The sequence below is a fragment of the Ceratotherium simum genome, chromosome 28 (genome assembly GCF_057802395.1).
Source record: "Ceratotherium simum simum isolate JZ-2026a chromosome 28, ASM5780239v1, whole genome shotgun sequence".
In the NCBI taxonomy this organism is placed as follows: domain Eukaryota; kingdom Metazoa; phylum Chordata; class Mammalia; order Perissodactyla; family Rhinocerotidae; genus Ceratotherium; species Ceratotherium simum.
Window position 1 is genome coordinate 36,458,958 of NC_141927.1, and position 20,218 is coordinate 36,479,175.

Sequence of the window (20,218 nt, forward strand, 5' to 3'; positions counted from 1 at the left end):
GTCTCCCTACACCCCTTGTGCCCACTCCCTACCCCCACTGCCCCTGGTAACTACAATACAGTTTTATCTGTCCATGTGTTGGTTTATATTCCACATATGAGTGAGATCATATGGTGTTTGTCTTTCTCTTTCTGGCTTATTTCATTTCACATAATACCCCCCAGGTCAATCCATGTTGTTGCAAATGGGATGATTTTGTCTTTTTTTATGGCTGAGTAGTATTCCATTGTGTATATATACCAAATCTTCTTGATCCAATCATCAGTTGAGGGACACTTGGGTTGCTCCCACTTCTTGGCTATAGTGAATAATGCTGCAATGAACATAGGGGTGCATAAGCCTCTTTGGATTGTTGATTTCAGGTTCGTTGGATAGATTCCCAGTAGTGGAATATGTGGATCATAGGGTATTTCTATTTTTAATTCTTTGAGGAATCTCCATACCATTTTCCATAGAGGCTGCACCAGTTTGCATTCCCACCAGCTGTGTATGAAGGTTCCTGTTTCTCCACATCCTCTCCAACATTTGTTGTTTTTTGTCTTGGTGATTATAGCCATTCCAGCGGGTGTGAGGTGACATCTTAGTAGTGTTGTTTTGATTTGCATTTCTCTGATGGTTAGTGATGTTGAACATCTTTTCATGTGCCTATTGGCCATCTGTATATCTTCTTTGGAGAAGTGTTTGTTCATTTCCTCTGCCCATTTTTTGATTGGGTTGTTTGTTTTTTGTTGTTCAGTTGTGTGAGTTCTTTATATATTGTAGAGATTAATCCCTTGTCAGATATATGTTTTGCAAATATTTTCCCCCAGCTGGTGGCTTGTCTATTCATTTTGATCCTGGATTCATTTGTCTTGTAGAAGCTCTTTAATCTGATAAAGTCCCACTATTTTTCCTTCAGTTTCCCTAGTCTGAGTAGGCATGGCATCTGAAAAGATTCCTTTATGACCAATGTCAAATAGTGTGTTGCCTATATTTTCTTGTATGAGTTTTATAGTTTCAGGTCTCAACTTCACGTCTTTGATCCTTTTCGAGTTAATTTTTGTGAATGGCAATAGCAGGTGGTCCACTTTCATTCTTTTGCATGTGGCTGTCTAGTTTTCCCAACACCATTTATTGAAGAGACTTTCCTTTCTCCATTGTATGTTCTTGGCTCTCTTGTCGAAAATTAGCTGTCTGCATATGTGTGGATTTATTTCTGGGCTTTCGGTTATGTTCCATTGATCTGTGTGTCTGTTTTTGTACGAGTACCATGCTGTTTTGATTACTATTGCTTTGTAGTATGTTTTGAAGTCAGGGGTTGTGATGCCTCCAGCTTTATTCATTTTTCTTAGGGTTTCTTTAGCTATTCGGGGTCTTTTGTCATCCCATATGAATGTTAGTATTCTTTTTTCTATTTCCATGTAGAATGTCATTGGGATTCTGATTGGGATTGCATTGAATCTGTAGATTGCTTTAGGTAATATGGACATTTAACTATGTTTATTCTTCCAATCCATGTGCATGGGATGTCTTTCTATTTCTTTATGTCATTGATTTCTCTCAACAATGTCTCAGTTTTCATTGTATAGGTCTTTCACCTCCTTGGTAAGATTTATTCCTAGATATTTTATTCTTTTTGATGCCATTGTAAATGGTATTATCTTTTTGAGCTCTCTTTCTGTTAGTTCGTTATTAGCATACAGAAATGCAACTGATTTTTGTAGATTGATTTTGTATCCTGCGACTTTGCTATAGTTGTTGATTAATTCTAATAGTTTTCCAATGGATTCTTTAGGGTTTTCTATATATAAAATCATGTCGTCTGCAAATAGTGAGAGTTTCACTTCTTCGTTGCCTATTTGGATTCCTTCTATTCTTTTTTCTTGCCTAATTGCTCTGGCCCAAATCTCCAGTACTATATTGAATAAGAGTGGTGAGAGTGGGCAGCTTTGTCTCATTCCTGTTCTCAGAGGAATGGCTTTCAGCCTTTCCCCGTTGAGTATGCTGTTGGCTGTGGGTTTGTCATAAATAGCCTTTATTATGTTGAGGTACTTTCTTTCTATACCCATTTGTTGAGAGTTTTTATCATAAATGGATGTTGGATCTTTTCAAATGCCTTCTCTGCATCTATTGAGATGACCAGGTTGTTTTTCTTCTTTGTCTTGTTGATATGGTGTATCACATTGATTGATTTGCGAGTGTTGAACCATCCCTGCACCTCTGGTATAAATCCTACTTGATCATGGTGTATGATCTTTTTAATGTGTTCCTGTATTCGGTTTGCCAATATTTTGTTGAGGATTTTTGCATCTATGTTCTTCAGTGATATTGGCCTGTAATTTTCGTTCTTTGTATTGTGTTTGTCTGGCTTTGGTATCAGGGTGATGTTGGCCTCGTAGAATGAGTTAGGAAGTCTTCCATCTTCCTCTATTTTTTGGAATAGTTTGAGAAGGATGGGTATTAAATTTTCTTTGAATGTTTGGTAAAATTCACCAGAGAAACCATCCGGTCCTGGACTTTCATTTCTGGGGAGATTTTTGATTGCTATTTCAATCTCTTTACTTGTGATTGGTCTATTCAGATTCGCTATTTCTTCTTGGTTCAGTTTTGGGAGGTTGTATGAGTCTAATAATTTATCCATTTGTTCTAGAATCTCCAATTTGTTGGCATATAGTTTCTCCTTGTGTTCTCTTATAATCCTTTGTATTTCCATAGTATCAGTTCTAATTTCTGCTCTTTCATTTCTAATTTTACATACTTGAGTCTTTTCTCATTTTTTCTTAGTAAGTCTGGCTAAGGGTTTGTCAATTTTGTTTATCTTCTCAAAGAACAAACTCTTTGTTTCGTTAATCCTTTCTACTGTTTTTTTTTTTTTTTTTGGTCTCAATTTCATTTGTTTCTGCTCTGATTTTTATTATTTCTCTCTTTCTGCTACTTTGGGCTTTGTTTTTTTTTCTTTTTCTAGTTGTGTTACATGTAATTTAAGGTTGCTTATTTGGGCTTTTTCTTTTTTTTTTAAGGGGGGCTTGTATCACTATGAGTTTCCCACTCAGGACTGCTTTTGCTGCATCCCATATGAGTTAGCATGGCATATTTTTGTTTTCGTTTGTTTCCAGATATTTTTTGATTTCTCCTTTAATTTCTTCAATGATCCATTGGTTGTTCAGTAGTATGTTGTTTAATCTCCACATGTTTGTCACTTTCCCAGTTTTTTTCACGTAGTTGATTTCCAATTTCATAGCATTATGGTCTGATAAGATGCTTTTTTTTTTTTCAAGATGTCATCACAGTGTTATTTATTTATTTATTTATTTATTTATTTATTTTTAATTTTTTGTTTATTGCAGTAACATTGGTTTATAACATTGTAAAAGTTTCAGGTGTACATCATTGTACTTCTATTTCTGCATAGGATGCTTTTTATGATTTCGGTCTTCTTTAATTGAGGCTTGCTTTGTTTTCCAACATATGGTCTATCCTTGAGAATGTTCTATGCTCACTTGAGAAGAATGTGTAGTTAGCTGTTTTTGTATGGAGTGCTCTGTATATGTCTACTAGGTCCATCTCCTCCATCTCTTTTTAATCCATCCTGCACTCTGTATCTTTTGATTGGAGAGTTCAATCCATTTGCATTTAGGATAATTATTGATATATGAGGGCTTAATATTGCTGTTTTGTCACTTATTTTCCACTTCTTTTGCATTTCCTTTGTTTCTTGTCCCATTTGTTTCAGACTGCCAATTCAGTTTGGTTGTTCTGTCTTACGACTCTTCTAGGTTTCTCTATGTTTATCATATGTGATTTTGTATTGATTATTTGTTTAGTGGTTACCTTGAGGTTTGTATAAAAAATCTTGGGTATGACATAGTCCATTATCTGATGGCCTCTTATTTTATTATACTAAGTCAATTCCATGTCTTTCCTCTTCCCCTTCTAAGTTATTCTTGTCACAACTTATTCTATCTTGTGTTGTGGGTGTGTGTTTACAGTGATGAGGTTATATTTATTTTTGGTGTAGTCCTTCCTTTGATCTTTGATTTTGGTATTTAAGTGGTTGCTAGCCTATTCCAGTAAAGATCTACTATTTTTCTGATTTTGTCTACCTATTTTTCTCCTTGCTCCAAGCTTTGTATTCCCTTTCTTTTCTTTTCTCAGGCCTGAGAGCCTTCTTGATCATTTCTTGTAGTGGGTGTCTCATGACCATGAACTCCCTTAGCTTTTGTTTATCTGGGAATGTTATTATTTCTCCATCATATTTGAAGGATATTTTTGCTGGATAGAGTATTCTTGGCTGAAAGTTTTTGTCTTTCAGCATTTTGAATATATCATTCCAGTCTCTCCTAACCTGTAAAGTTTCTTTTGAGAAATCTGCTGAGAGACTGATGGGAGCTCCTTTGTGTGTTATTTTTTGTTTTTGTCTGTCTGTCCTTAGTATTGTTTCTTTATCATTGACTTTGGCCAGCCTTACCACTATATGTCGAGGAGTGGGCCTTTGCCTGTTGACGTATTTAGGTGACCTGTTGGCTTCACTTACTGGTATATCCTCCTCCTTCCCTGATTTGGGAAGTTCTCAGCTATTATTTCCTTGAATAGGCTCTCTGTTCCTCTTTCCTTCTCCTCTCCCTCAGGAATACCTATAATTCTTATGTTATATTTCCTAATTGAATTGGACATTTCTCGGAGACTTGCTTCATTTCTTTTTAGTCTTGGTTCTCTCTCCTCCTCCATCTGGAGTATATCTGTATTCCTATCCTCTATAATGCTAATTCTTTCCTCTATATTGTCAGCTCTGTTCTTTAAAGATTCCAGATTCCTCTTTATCTCCTCCATTGTGTTCTTCATCTCCATCAATACTGATTGGCTTTTCTTTATGATTTCAATCTCTTTTGTCAAGAAAGTTCTTATCTAGTTGAATTGTTTATCTGTGTTTTCTTGTATTTTGTTGAGCTTTTTTATGAGCTCTTTTGAATTCTCTGTCATTTAGGTTATGGATTTCTGTGCCTTCAGGGTTGATTTCTGGGTTCTTGTCATTTTCCTTCTGTTCTGGAGATTTAATGTACCTTTGAATTGCGGTTCCTGTATTTGCTTTGTTTTTCTCATCCTGGAAATATCTTGTTGCAGTTCCACTTGCTACCACTGTGTAGGGGTTGAGGGCTATGTAATCTGAGCCCCCTGTGATCCACCCTGGCCTCTCTGTCTGGGCAGCTGAGCTGCAGTGTCGAGCATGCAGGGGGGCATCTCTCTTTTGCTCTCTGGGTCCCTGGGGTGGAGGGATTCTCGCTCGCCCCTCATTATCCACTCTCCTGGAGTACTCAAATCTTGATGGCACCCTTGCAGCAATTCTGCGTCCTCTGTGTGGGAGTTTCTTACTGACTGAGGGAAACTGCAGAGCTACAGTTTCCCTGCAGAGGGCCGCCCCTGCCCCCTCTCTGGGAGCCAAATCGCCAGTCTGATGGGGAGCTAGAGGATTCTCCTTACCTCTCCCCACTTTCTCTGGGGGCCCCAGCAGGTCCACTCTCAGATGTGCAGCAGGGTGGGTCTTTCTGATCTTCCTTTTTGCTGTGTAAGAGTCCCTTGTTGGTCTGTGACTGTCCCTTTTGTTATATCTTATCAGGGGAAGAGTTTACAGAAAAGCTCACTCTGCCATGATGCTGACATCACTCCCTGCTAGCTCGTTTTTTAAAAGTTTTTGTTTTTATTTCTAAGCCTAGCTTCATAGGGATCATTCCTAAATCAGCATAATTTAGTGGCCAGCCAGTAATCTGCCAGATTTCCTTAAATGCCTTGACTGTATATTTTCTACCCTATGCTGAGGATATCTGTGTGAGAAGACACAGCTTCAAACTTCAGGCTGTTTACAAGAAAGGTTTTATTTCACTTCTTCTTGTTCAGGACCTAACCATCATCCAGAGAAGTGTGTCTGGGGACTTCTCCTTTCTCAGGACTGTTCTTGGCATATGTACACCTTTTTAGATCCAGTTATATGTTTGAGCTTTTCAACATTCCTTGTAATCATCTGGTTCTCCAGAGTTTCCTTCTAAATTCTTACAGTCTCTTGTTTGCTTCAACAACTGTGATATTGCCAGCATATTGCTATTATTTCAGTAATTTTCTGGGGGTCAGGTTTTTTATCCCCACTGAGCTGACCTCTAACTCAAATCAAACAGTAACAAAATGCTGAGAATAGAGATTTCTAGGTAAGTGAAAGTTTGGATAACTTATTCACTGTGCTCTGAGTATGGTGCTTTTAACAAATCTCAAAATAGGTCACACCTCTTCATTAGCTATAAAGCTGCTGACTTTGGGCTACCATGCCTCTGAGGAGAGAGAAGAATATCTTCAAATTAAAACATTACAAACTCCTCTATCTTACTGCTGTATTAGCCAGGATTTCACCAGAGAAACAGAATCTTTAAGATATATATTTATACTCTCTCTCTCTGAATATGTATATCTATAGATATCTGTATCTACATATATTAAGATCTATCTTATGGCTTATGTGATTCAGAGGGTACAATCTCCTTTCTGGGAGATATCAGTGAGTTGAAGTGAGGCAAAAGGAGAGAACAATGATGTCCCCTGTTTTCCATCCCCTCAGAGAACATCAGTATGTTCCCAGATGTGAGGCAAACCAGATGCCTTCCCCTCAGGTGGAAGCTCCAGGACAAGCAAAGATGTCTCCTTCACAGAAAGACTGAGCATGCATTTCAACTGGCTGTCTGGCAGTGCACTGTGGGGGATAGCCAGCTAAGAACTGTCTTTCTGATTGTTACCATCCCATGGGACCCAGGAATGCAAACACTCCTGGCCACAAGAGCCAGATGATATAGGGCATACCCTAGGAAGCAGCCCCAAACCAGGGCACCAGATGTGTGTAAAAGCTCCCATCCAGGAGATACTGGCACTCTGGAGTGCATCAAAGGGAGAGTACAAATATAGCACCTGCCCTCAAGGTCTCTGGAAAGGATTACAGTCAGCCCTTAGATGTGTGTTAAATTAGAAACCTGCCCCTAAGGCTACAGCTATGAAGATAAACTAATAAGCCTCATTCACAGAAAGACTGGGCTTCTTGGACTGTTGCCTTTGGCAGTGTCCTGGGTGCGGTAGCCAGTTAAGAACTCTTTCTCGGTTGATTCCAGTCCTGTTGGACCCTTGAGCATAAGCCCCTCTGGCCACCAGAGCCACGTGATCTATGTGTCCCCTGGGCAGAAGCTGCAAAAATTGAGGGTGCCAGAGGAGGGTACAACTTCCTTTCTGGGAGGTACTGGCCAGCTGGAGGGAGGCAGAGGGAGAATGCAAAGATGGTGCCCACCAGCCTCCACTGCCAGAGACTACCCTAGCAGGACCCTAGCTATGTGTTAAATCAGATGCCTGTCCCTCAGGCCAATGCTCTGAGGTACGCAAATAGGCCTCTTTCACATAAAGTCTGGGAGCCTCTCAATTGGCTGCCTCTGCCCTGGTCCCTTGAGTGAGTCAGTCTGAGCATGTGAGCCCTTCAAGAGCTGTTTCTCTTCACTATTGCCTTGTGGGTCTTGTAGACACAAGCCCTGTTGCTTTTCAAATCTAGACATTTTGGGAGCTCATCTCTCAGGTACAAGTCTTAAAAGTTGTGGTGCCTGATGTGAAGTTCAAATTCGTTTCCCCTTAGGGAAAATCTTAAGATTTTGAGTTCCCTCCCCATCTTGGATCACAGTGCTGGGGATGGGGTTTATGGTTAGATTGTGTTTCAACCTTTCCTACCCACTCTCATGAGGGTTTTTTCCCATTTGCCTGCTGTGTAGAGGTCACTCAGTTAGTTTTTAGGTTTTTTTCAGAGGAAATAGTTCCATATGTAGCTGTAGATTTGGGGTGTCTATAGGAAGAGATGAGTTCAGGATCTTCCTACATTGCCATCTTGAATCAAAACCTCTGTTCCCATCAAAACTTTAAAGATGTTACTCCATTGTCATATGATTTCCATGTTTTCTGAAGAAAAATCTGTCATATTGTGTCTTTTTTCTCTTTGAACCCTCAAGATTTTGTCTTTGCTTTTTAGGAGTTATACTGTTTGGATGTGTGCATCTACGTGTGTGCATTTAATCCTGTTTCGTGTTCTCTTTCTTGGAATTTTAGTGTAAACATTGTGTTATTATACAGATTTTTAAAAATTATGTTTTATGTTAATATTTAATGATCTCTCCATAATTATTTCAATTTATTTATTTTTGATACTTTTTCTTCTTGCAGATGTATATCCTTTGTAATTAATTTTAGTGTATATGTACCATGGTTCTCATACTCAATTATTTTAATATAGGTGGATGTCTTTATATTTTTTCTTGAATGATATTCTAGATAGATATATTTCTAGTTAAAATTTTTTTTCACCTTGTCTATCTTTAATTTTTGTCTTTGAGAAACCGTGTTTTCAATCTAAATGCTTCTTTTGTATAGATACTAGTATCGTTCATCTTTTTCTTCTGTTAGGTATATACAATGAGAGACTAATGACTTTAATTAAATCAGAAGCTTATGTTTGTTAAGGTTTGATTAGAGTTTAGATAAGGCTTAGTCTACATCTAGTTCACTCTTATTTCTAGTGCATAACTCCACAGAGTTTTCAACTGAGAGTCGGTATATTTGTTGAGAGTCCTGGCAGGTATGTAACCACCATACATAAACTGCTGAAAAATCTACACTGCTTTATGGAATTCTTCTCTTTATATTTTCCTCTCCTTCTCTTCACATGTGTAAAAGTAGGAAAAAGCCTTGCGGGGAGAAGAAACTATATGTTGAGGTCCCTTGAGTCTCTAATTTTGTCACTATAGCTAGGAAAGATCCTCCAACTGTCTCCTATTTTTATGTCTACCAGCAATGGCCTGTTTCCATAGCTAAGCTGATAACTTTGACTTCTCACCCATAACCAGATTTGGAAGTAACCTCTGGGACAAAATCAACTGCTTATTTTCAATTCACTACTGCCTCTAGGAGTTACAACTGAGATCCTGAAGTCTCCACGGGGGCTCATCCTATAGTGCGTCATTTTTTTTCAGTATCATAGTGCAGTGGCTAAATCTTCCTATCAAAGGATTTTGGCTTAGTTCTTCAACTAGAGTAGAACTGGTGGAGGTTATGGTGAATAAACTGCTCTTTAAGGAGGATGGAACTTATGAGAATTAAACACATTGTATGTATAGATTGGATAGTGAGTGTGAAAATGAAACAATTGTGACTCCAAAAATGTTTGGTCTGAGGAAATTATGATTAAAAAGTAAGATATCAGTTTAGTGGTTTGACATTTATGCAAAAGCAGATTATTGCCCAATAAGTCAATTATTTGTTTAAAAAGTTTCTTATATATTTACAGATATGTATTTTTAGACTTACTAAAAATTAGAAGACAAAGTGCATACCATGATTAATTCTAAGATATCTGTTTATGGATAATAGAGAAGAATGCTTTCAATTTTTAAATATTTCATTGAAGTGGTTTTGTGTGATTTTAAATACAGTTTTTATTTTCAATTTTATATTATGATCTTATTTTGTGCAATGTTTTAAACCATTTCAGAATTTTAAATGTATTCATTAACTATTTTAAATTAATATAAGTTCAAAATGATTAACCACATGTTTTTTTCAGGTGCAGATTTTGGTCCTGAAGAGTGTTTTACTTACCTTAACTCTAAGGCTGATCAATCTGGGAACTGTGGTTCAGGTCCTTCAGGATACACACAGTGTCAATCTAAGTATGCTTTAAGAAATCTATCTGAGAAACTCTATTTATTGCCTTCAATTTGAAAATACCACCAGATAATTAAGTTTATATATAATCAAAATATCACCTGGCCATGAAGTAAGACTATATTTAATCAAATTATAAATGTCTTAAATACAGAATGCCTGTACTTCTCTTTCTCATATATCCAAATTATCCCTTGTGGCTTCCTACAGAGTGTTTAATTTACATGTAAGTACAGTAAATACCCATTAGTTAGAAGGACTGATCATTTTTATTTTGCATGCCGTCACTTTAATTTTACAAAGGATGACCATACTTATGGTGATGAAATGAAAATGCATGAATTTTTGCCTTCCAGGAACTAAAGCACTGTGTTTAAGAATGTTTCCTCTACAGCCAGATATCTCGGTTTCAAATCCTATCCCTATGGCTTACCTACTTGTGTGACCTTGGACACGTGCTTCCCTTTTCTGATATGTAAAATATCAACATCAATTCCATTAACATCATTGAGCTGGTGCCAGTGTGGAGTTTAGATAATCTGCAAAAAGCACCTAGAATGGGACTGACACCTAGTATGCACTATATGTATTAATTATTAAATATCACAATTAGTATATATATATATATATATTAGAACTGGAATGTTACTGTTATTGTAATATTTTATTTTGATATTATTTCAAACTTGATTTGATAGTAAAAGTAAAAATTCTGTAAAAAATTTCTAGTTTGAATGAACAGCACAGACGCCCCCTATATCCTTTATCCAGATTTACCAATTGTTTACATTTTTCCCATTTGCTTTATCTTTCTGTTTTTTTATCTCTCCTCTCCTCTCTTCAAAATGATTTTTCTAAACCATTTGAATATAAATTGGATACTGTGCTTCTTTATCCCTAAATAAATCAGTATGTCTTTCTTGAAAATAATGATATTTTGTTACATAGCTATATTGTAGCTGTCAAACATGATTCACATTAAAGCTTCATTGGTTGTCTCAGTAAAGTATTTATAGCTATTTTGCCTCATTCAGGAGCAAATCCAACAAATCATGTATTAGCATTTAGTCATAATGTATATATATATATATTTTTTTTTTGGTGAGGAAGATCAGCCCTGAGCTAACATCCGTGCTAATCCTCCTCTTTTTGCTGAGGAAGACCGGCTCTGAGCTAACATCTATTGCCAATCCTCCTCCTTGTTTTCCCCTTTTCCTCCCCAAAGCCCCAGTAGATAGTTGTATGTCATAGTTGCACATCCTTCTACTTGCTGTATGTGGGACACAGCCTCAACATGGCCGGAGAAGCGGCGCGTCGGTGCGCACCTGGGATCCGAACCTGGGCCACCAGCAGCAGAGTGCGTGCACTTAACTGCTAAGCCATGGAGCCAGCCCAATCATAATGTATTTTTAAACTTTAGTCTAGAACATTTCCTTTGTTTTCATTTGTTTTTTTCTCTTAGTTTTTTTCTTAGTTTTTTTATTACTACAGGCTAATTATTTTGTAGAATTTCCCTCAATTTGAGTTTGTTTTACAGTTTTCATAAGTAGATTTATGTTATGCACTTTGGCATGCTTACCACTGAAGTGATATTGTACTCTCGAGTGCAATTTTTTAAAGGCACATACCATTCTCTCTATATATTGGATAGTTTAGGTTACATTACTTGGAAAAGTTAATTTTCTTTAGGTCGCTCAATTGTAAAGTTATCCTTTCCCTTTGTGTTTAATACGTATCTGTGAGGAGTTATATTGAGACTAGGGACATATTCTGTTCCTCTTCAACTTTTCACCTACTAGTTTTAAAATCCATTGGTGATTTTCTAACTCTATTAATCACTCTGCCTTTAAGCTAGAAATTTACTGTAGGAAGAAATAGTCCCTTCTCTATATTTATTTATATTCTTACCTATTTATGTATATCATATTTGTTTATATCAGTTCAGACAGCAATTATTTTATTCAATAGTATAGAATATATTACTGTCATTATTTATTTTGATACTTTTTCAAATTGTCTCAATTTTGGCTAGTGAGAGTCCCTTTTAGTTGACAACAACGTCTTTTTCAAAAGTCTGGATGACTCTTTAAGAAGTTCCAAATTTTTCTAGCACAAAAAAGATGTTCTAGGCTCCTTTTATACTTTTCCTACCCTTGCTCTGAATTCAGCTATTTATCCAAAAATCCTAGATTTCTTTTAGTAGAAAATAGTATTTAGAAAATAAATATCTGGGCACCAGGTATGCTTGTTTCTACTGTTTTCCATTACCTCTAAGCCCTCTCAGTCAACAGAGCTAGAATATACCTGGAATATATGCCCATACATGTATCACAGATTTATTTCTATATCCATTTGTTTATATCTCTGTATTTAAAACATGAACTTATAGTGATAACTTTATTTCCAATTAAACACCTCAAAGTACATTTTAGTACATTTATGAGTTGCTTTCTCATATGCTCAAGCCCAGAATGCACAGAAGTTTGTTTCACAATTGCTAAAGCATACATTCACTAAAGAAAACATTCTAGCTCTTATGCCTATATTTTCCTTTAAGTCATTGGTCATTTTTATATTAGCTACTATAAAGTGCTTCTCTGCTAATTGCAATATCTGAGTCATTTTAATTTTGGTATCTCGTGATTTATTTACTCCTTGACTATGTCACATTTTAATTTTTTTTTGCATGCCTAGCAATTTTTTGACTTTATATTAGATATTATGTATAATACATGATGGAAAATTTGCATTCACTTATGCTTTTCTGAATGCTATAGAATTTTGTTATGGAAGGGATTTAACATAGCTGGACTCATACTATAAACAGTACCTCTCTGTGAAGGGCAGTGGAAAACACTGTTCATTTCTTTATGCCTACTCAGATGCTTTTTATGAACTTCTTGGAGTCATCACTACACATGCTGAGTTCAGTATCAGGATTTAGGGTGAAATCAGCCAAGATTCAGGGTGCAGTTTATCGGCACATTTTAGTGCTCAGTCCCTCTTAATTTCCAGTAATATAATTGACATTAAACCCATCTTCTAATTCTGTCCTCTGATTATTCAAGCTAAGAAGATTGATGTGCTGTCATGAATTAAAAAAAAGGCCACAATCCAAACCGCAAAATATCTCATGTTGCAGTTCCCATTCTTTTTTTTTTTTTTAAGTATCTGTATTGTTTTATTTATTTTAAAGAGAAGTGTATAAACACATATGGCAAAATTTTAGCATTTGCTAAATCCTTATGCTTGAAACAAGTTGTAATATTAAAAATTCAGTGTGCCATTTTTGTCCCAGCTATCTCCCCAGCCAATACCACATTTTTCCTGTTTCCTCCAACTGTAGTGATGAACTGCTTGAGATCTCTACTCTAGTACTCTTTATTTTTACTGTTTTTCTCAATTTTCTCGTGTAAGTCGATTCTTGCAGACTATGTCTGATCAATGTATTTCTTTCCCATAATCTACACTGGTCCTTCTTCACCTAATGCTAGGATATCTACAAGAGTCTTCAAGTCGTTTTTCTGCCTGCACTCATTCCTATAACAACTCGGGCTACCTGTGGCTCCAAGAATGCTTTCCCCTATACAACATTTACACTTAATTAGCCACCTAAAGAAACTTATGGTTCCTCCCTTTGCCTTTGGTCTTGTATTTAAAGTCAGCGCAGTTCCCACTCTTAAGGTTCAATTATCATACAATTCTTTCCTTTCTGGTTACATTCCAGTGCCTTCAGTGTGCGTGTTTGTATATTCTACCTTTCCTGGAATCCAGCTCAACCCACTCTTTAACAATAGAAATTATTTTCAGATCAAGATCTATATCAATGCCTTCCAGCCAAAGACCGCCAGAAATACACCCGTAGCTGAAAAAGTTGGGTTTATTACATGCTGCAGTCAGTGAGACTGCACACTATGGGAAAGTGTGGGACATCTTAGTTTCAGAGTTTTAGAAACATATAGGACTTGGCCTGGTGTTAAGTTATTTTCAGTAGAGTTTCAGGAAGTGGATCTTTGCTCTGAATTGGATGTTTTTAGGAAATGGAGATAATTCTATGATTGGGTGTCTTAATAAATCTTAAAGATGAAGAAGGAAGACTAGAGTGAAGCCGCCATTGTAATTGGTAATGAAGCAACAGTCACACATGTTAGCTGGATGAGAGGGATGTTTGGTAATTTTGTTGCTTAGACAATGTTTATGTCTTGTTGCTCTATATTCAGACATGATTTATGGAGTGGGCTTGTCTTTTTATTGAGCCATCATAGTCACAGAGTCACTTAGCCCTAAGTTGATCTTCTTGAAATTGCTTATGTTCAACACATAAGCACCATGATCTAGTTATGAGTGCGAAGTCAGCTTGTATCATCGCCAAGTCCTTGCTGTTAATACCAGACCTTCATCTGGATGTCAGGGGCTGCTTTTCTCTTTTTCATTTCTGTTTTTTTGCACAAAGGCAGAAAAGGTCAGGTTATAGAAAAATTGCTCTAAGATTCCTAGATTTTTGATATTGCTAAAGTTTTACTGATTAGGAGGTTATTTAGAAAACATGGTATATATTTGGGCTGGCATTAGTCTCCTCTGCCCCTTTTGTTGTGGGATAATTTGTTGAATCCTTTGGTATAGCAATGGCTATGTGGGAGCATTTAAGACCTTAAACCAAATTCGTGGACCAGATAAAAATTTTGTGGTATAACATGTGCTATGAGCAGACTCTCACATTAATCCATCAGACATAGCTTTGAGGATATCCATTTTGTTACAATATTGCATATACCTTAAATGATGGCAATAGTGATAACTCTACAGTATATAATTTGTTTACTTTTGTTAATTAACGTGACTTAGGCCCTTGAAATATTAACTTAAAAATTACTCAAAAGGTAAATAGACATTAAATTTATGCTTAGTAAATTTTTACAAGTTCAAATAAATTGAAGTCATGTATTTAAAGAGAGTTTTTGTTTTTATTTTTCATTAGATAAAGTGCAGTCTCCTACCTAAAATGTATGGAGTTCTAGATTCTTTGCTACAACACTTTATCCATGGGTTTTTCAAAAGAAAACTACTCTTTTGAACACTTGTATGTGAAATGGGATTAATAATATTCTCTTTCCACCTCATATGAATTTTTAAAGAATTTAATTTTTATCTCAAATACTTGAAAACACTACTGTTTTACCCTTATAAAGTTGCGTTTAAAGTCCAAGTGTAAACAAAGCATGCTAAAGATAGAGTACATATAAACTCCTGTTGAGTCTTTTGATTGTCTTCATTTTACTTGGTTTTGTTTTATTTTTTCATTTTTATAGACTATGATAATTGAGTGTACTTTAGGTATACAACTTGATTAATATTTACATCATGCAAAAATCTTCTCTCCAATCTCTGTCCCATACAACCTTATCTCAACGATGATAGATAAGTGTTGCCTGTTCAAAAACTTCATCTAGGGGCTGGCCCGGTAGTGTGGTGGTGAGGTTCACTCACTCTGCTTTGGCAGCCCGGGGTTCACAGGTTCGGATCCCAGGTGTGGACGTTGCTCATCAAGCCATTCTGTGGTGATGTCCCACGTACAAAATGGAGGAGGAGGGGCACAGATGTTAGCTCAGAGCTAATCTTCCTCAGCAAAAAGTGGAGAATTGGCAATGGATGTTAGCTCAGAGCCAGTCTTCCTCACACACAAAAAACTTCATATGAATTAAGTCCCACAATATGCATTTTTTTGTTACACTTAATATGCCCAGAATAATTTTTTGAGATTCAAATAAATTGCTCTTATATTAATATTTAAATATTTATTGCTGAATAATTTTGAATACCACTGAAAATTATATATATACTACAATTAACACAATTACTTTATCCATTCGCTTATTGATGGTCAATTATGTGGTGCATTGTTTTTGGCTACTATGAATAAAGCTGCTATAAACTTTCAAGGTCCGGTGAGATATACTTTCATTTATGTTGAGTATATAGATACATAGGAGTGTAATTGCTGAGTTGTGTGATAAGTACACATTAACCTTTTTAAGAAACTGCCAAATTGTTTTTCAAAATGGATGTGCAGTTTTACATTTACACTAGCAGAATCCAAGCTTTCTAGTTTCTCTGCAATGTGCTACTACTTGGTATTGTCAGTCTTTTTTATTTTAGTCATTCTAGTTGTAACTTATTTTTCTTTTAATTTGCATTTATCTGATTAACAATTATTTTGAGCATTTTTCCAAGTCTTCTTGTCAATGTGGGTATCTTCCTGTGTAATAAATCTGTTCAAGTTTTTTTCCATTATACTTGGAATGGTTTAGTGTTCCTATCATTGAATTTTATCTTTCTATCTTTTTATTCTGAACTAATTGTAGATTCATGGGAAGTTGCAAAAATAACATAGAGAGAATAGAGAGGTCTCTTGTACCCTTCAGCTGGTTTTTGCGAGTGGTAACATTTTACATGACTTATATCATATATACCTTACCTGTAGTACATTATCAAAACCAGGAAATTGGCACTGGTAAATTCATAAACCTTACTCCTCAGATTTCATCAATTTTTCATGCATGCATGTGTGTGCACTGTGTGTGTGTGTATATGTGTGTGTGTGTTGAATTCCCATTGTAACAATATTGAGTTTTAAATTAATAAATATAGAATTTATGTATCAATTTATTTCAGGCTTCTTTAATTTTTCTCATCCAGGTTTATTAGTTTTCAGTGTTCCAGTGTTGCATTTATTTTGTTAAATATATTCCTAAATATTCTACTTTTGAAACTATTGTGAACAGAATGGTTTTCTAAATTTCATTTTCACATTGTTCATTACTGATATATAATAATAACAATAATGCAAATAATATTTTTATATTGATCTTTATATTGTGTGGCCTTCCTAAACGTTTCGTGTGTGTGTATGTGAGTTTATTAGCATTTCCATGTCCGGGATCATGCCATCTGCAAATAATATCTAAATTATTCATTCTTTTCTAATTGAGATGCCTTTAATTTGTTTTTCTTGCTTGATTACACCATGTACATATCCATTAAAATGTTGAAATATAAGTGGTGAAAGAAGAGATACTTGCTTATTCCCAATTTTATGGGAAAAAATCATCCTTTCATCATTATGTTTATTGTTAACTTTTTTGTTATTGTTAGGTTTTTTGTTGATGCCCTTTATCTGACTGGGAAAGTTCCCCTGTATTCCTACTTTGTTGAGAGTTTTTATTCTTGAAAAATTGTTGTATTTTTTTCAAATGCTTTCTGTTTATCTGTTGACATGATTCTATGTTTTTTGTCCATTATTCTATTGATATAGCATATTACATTAGTTGATTTTCAGATGTTAAACCAACCTTGGATCATGTTTTTATTATCCACTCTGACAATGTCTGGCTTTTAATGGGTTGTTTAGACCATTCCCGATAAAAGTGATTATTGGTATAGTTGGACTCATATCTGCTGTCTTCAAATATAACAATATATAATACAGTAATAGTCCACCTTAATAACAGGATACTACTTCACGTGTAGTGCTGTTGTATTATAACAGAGTATCCCAATTCCTCCATCCCATCCCTTGCAACATTGCTGTTATTCATTTTAATTATCATATACTATAAACAGCCAATACATTCTTTGTGTTATTGCTTTAAGTAGACAGTTATCTTTTAGTTCAGTTAAGAATAAGAAAAATAAAACATATTTTTCTTTTATTTATTCGTTTTCTCATGCTCTTTCTTTCTTTATATAGATCGAAGTTTCTGATTCATATCATTTTCCTCTGCCTTAAGAACTTCTTTCAACATTTCTTGCAAGACAGATCTGCTGGCAAAGAATTCTATCACTTTTTGTTTGTCTGAGAGAGCTTATTTCTCCTTAAATTTTGAAGAATAATTTCACTGGACACAAAATTATTAAATTTTTTTTCTTTTGACACAACTTCCCTCCACTCTCTTCTTTTTTTTTCTTATAATTTTATTTATTTATTTTTCCCCCAAAGCCCCAGTAGATAGTTGTATGTCATAGCTGCACATCTCTTCTTAATTACATGTTTTTTGACGGAAAGTCTGCTGTAATTCTTATCCTTGTTCCTCTGTAAGTAAGGTGTGCCTCTGACTAGTTGCCTTCAAGATTTTCTCATTGACTTTGGTTTTCTTCAGTTTGAATGTGATATTTTTGTGGGCAGTGTTTTTTGGTATTAATCCTGCTTAGTTTTCTCTTAGTTTCTTGCATTTGTGGTTTCACATCTGTCAATAATTTTGGAAAAATCTTGGCCATTATTTTTTCAAATATTTCTTCTGCCGCATTCTCCTTCTTCTCTTCCTGCATTTCCTATAATAAGTACATTACACTTTTTCATATTGTCCTATAGCTCTTGGATTTTCTATTTTGTTTTTTTTCCCCACGATTTTTTATCACTGTGTTTCAGTTTGGGAAGTTTCTACTGACCTGTCACTGATTTCACTGAGTCTTTCTTCTGCTGTTTTGATTGAGTTTTGTTGATGAGCCCTAGGAAGCCTTTCTTCATTTCTATTACTTTTTTTGCTATTATTTCCTTTTAATACTTGGAGTTGATTATTAGTGTCTATATCTCTGCCCATATTTTCTCTCTTGTCTTTCACACTGTCAACTTTTGTCTTTAAGATATTAATTATAGTTATTTTAAATGTTGCATCTAATAATCTCAACATCTGTTTTACATTTGATTTGGTTCTGATGCTTGTTTTGTCTCTTTAGATTGTGTTTTTTTCTTACCTTTTCACAAGACTTGTACTTCTTTTTGTTGAAAGCTGGGCATATTATATAGGGTAATAGGCACTGAGGTAAATAAGCCTTTAGTGTGAGGATTTATGTTAATCTTTTTAGGAGCTGGGCTGCGTCTAATGTTTGTTGTAGTTATAGGTACCAGAATCTTCAAATTTCTCTAGCAGGGTAGTTTCTGCCTGCCCTCTTAGAATTGAGGCTTCCCTTCATTCTGCCCCTCAGAGGGAATATGTGTCTTGCAGTTCTTTCAGTTGGAATCCACTTTTATTGTTACAAGAGACTTGTTGGTATGGTGGTAGCATATGGGGAGGGGACCTTCTCTAGTTTTCATGTGAGCCTCAGTCTTTTAATGTGCCTGTGTCTCAGGTATGTGGCTTTCGTAAGTGTTTGTGTTCCTCCTCCAGGTATAGAGCTTCCCCTCCCATGCCCCCATCCCCTAGTCCTTGCCACAGCTACAGGATTCCAAATATATTTTATTAAACCTTTCTCTGTTATTGATTATAACTCTGTTTATTAATTTTTCTTAGGTGAGACAGGAAGAGTGGAGTTGACTAGAGTGGAGTGGAATTCTCTTTCCCCAGCTAGGGATAATGCTTCAAAATTGCCCTCTGATAAAATCCTTCCACCTGGAGATTAAGCCTTTGTGAAGGAGAAGGTTTTACAATGGTTACTCTTTTCTTTCCCCTGCAAGGTCTATATGAAGAGCTTTCTCAGATCCTCCTCAAGAGAACCTTATAAACTTCCTGGAGAAAAGGCACATAAAAATATGGTGGTGTCTTATGACTGTGCTCCTTAGGAGCTTCTCATTCTCATGTTAGTCAACACTAGGTCTCCATGTACTTAGCTTTCCTGATATATGTAGGTGGTTTTCTCTGTAACCTCAGTTCTCTGATAGGTCCAAGAAAGGTCACTGATTTCAGTTTGTTCAGTTTTTTCTTGTAAAAACAGGAGAAATGACTTCCTAACTCTTTATGTAAGAACTGTTATACAAAATGTTTAACAACTTTATTAAGACATAAATCATTTAGCTAAAAAGTAATTAATCCATTTTAAAGGGGTATTTTATGTATTTTGTGATAAATTTATAGAAGTGCAGAATCCAGAATTCAGAATCACTTTAAATTTCCTTTTGTACTCATTTGGAATAAATCCTTACTCTTGATCCCAGCCCTAAGCAACCAGTGACTTATTTTCTATCTCCATAGATTTGCCTTTTCTGGAAATTTTATATAAGAGAAGTCATACAATATGTAGTCTTTTTGTCTAGTTTCTTTTATTTATCATAATGTTTTTAAGGTTCATCCATTTTTTAGTATATATCAGTAGTTCATAACTTTTTTTGGCTGAATAATGTTATATGGTATGGATATACAACATTTTGTTTAATCATTCACCAGTCAATGGGCATTTAGAATGCTTCTAGTTTGGGGCTATTAAGAATAATGCTGCTGTGAACATTCTAGTGCATATTTTATTTGTTTGTTTTGTAAACCCATGTATTTGTTTCTCTTGGGATATAACAAGTGATAAATGTATAAGTCTTTGTGTTGATATACCTTTTTTCATTTCACTTGGATGTACACTTAGAATTGGAATTGCTGAGTCATATGGCAAGTATACGTTTAACGCTTTAAGAAGCTGTCCAAATATTTTCCAGAGTGATTGTGCAATTTTACATTTCCATCAACAATGTATGGGAGTTCCAGCTTCTCTACATCCTTACCAACATTTAGTATTGTCAGGACTTTTTGTT

The 20,218-nt window shown here is 35.5% G+C and overlaps 1 protein-coding gene across 1 annotated transcript in view; it reads left to right on the forward strand.

Annotated features, from left to right (window-relative positions):
* The window catches only part of LOC101387766 (disintegrin and metalloproteinase domain-containing protein 2), a 131,077-nt gene that overhangs the window by 89,754 nt on the left and 21,105 nt on the right, over positions 1-20,218 (forward strand). The window contains exon 15 of the mRNA XM_004441182.3: positions 9,605-9,710. Within this exon, the coding sequence (XP_004441239.1) occupies positions 9,605-9,710 (106 nt within the window). The remainder of the gene's footprint in view (positions 1-9,604; positions 9,711-20,218) is intronic.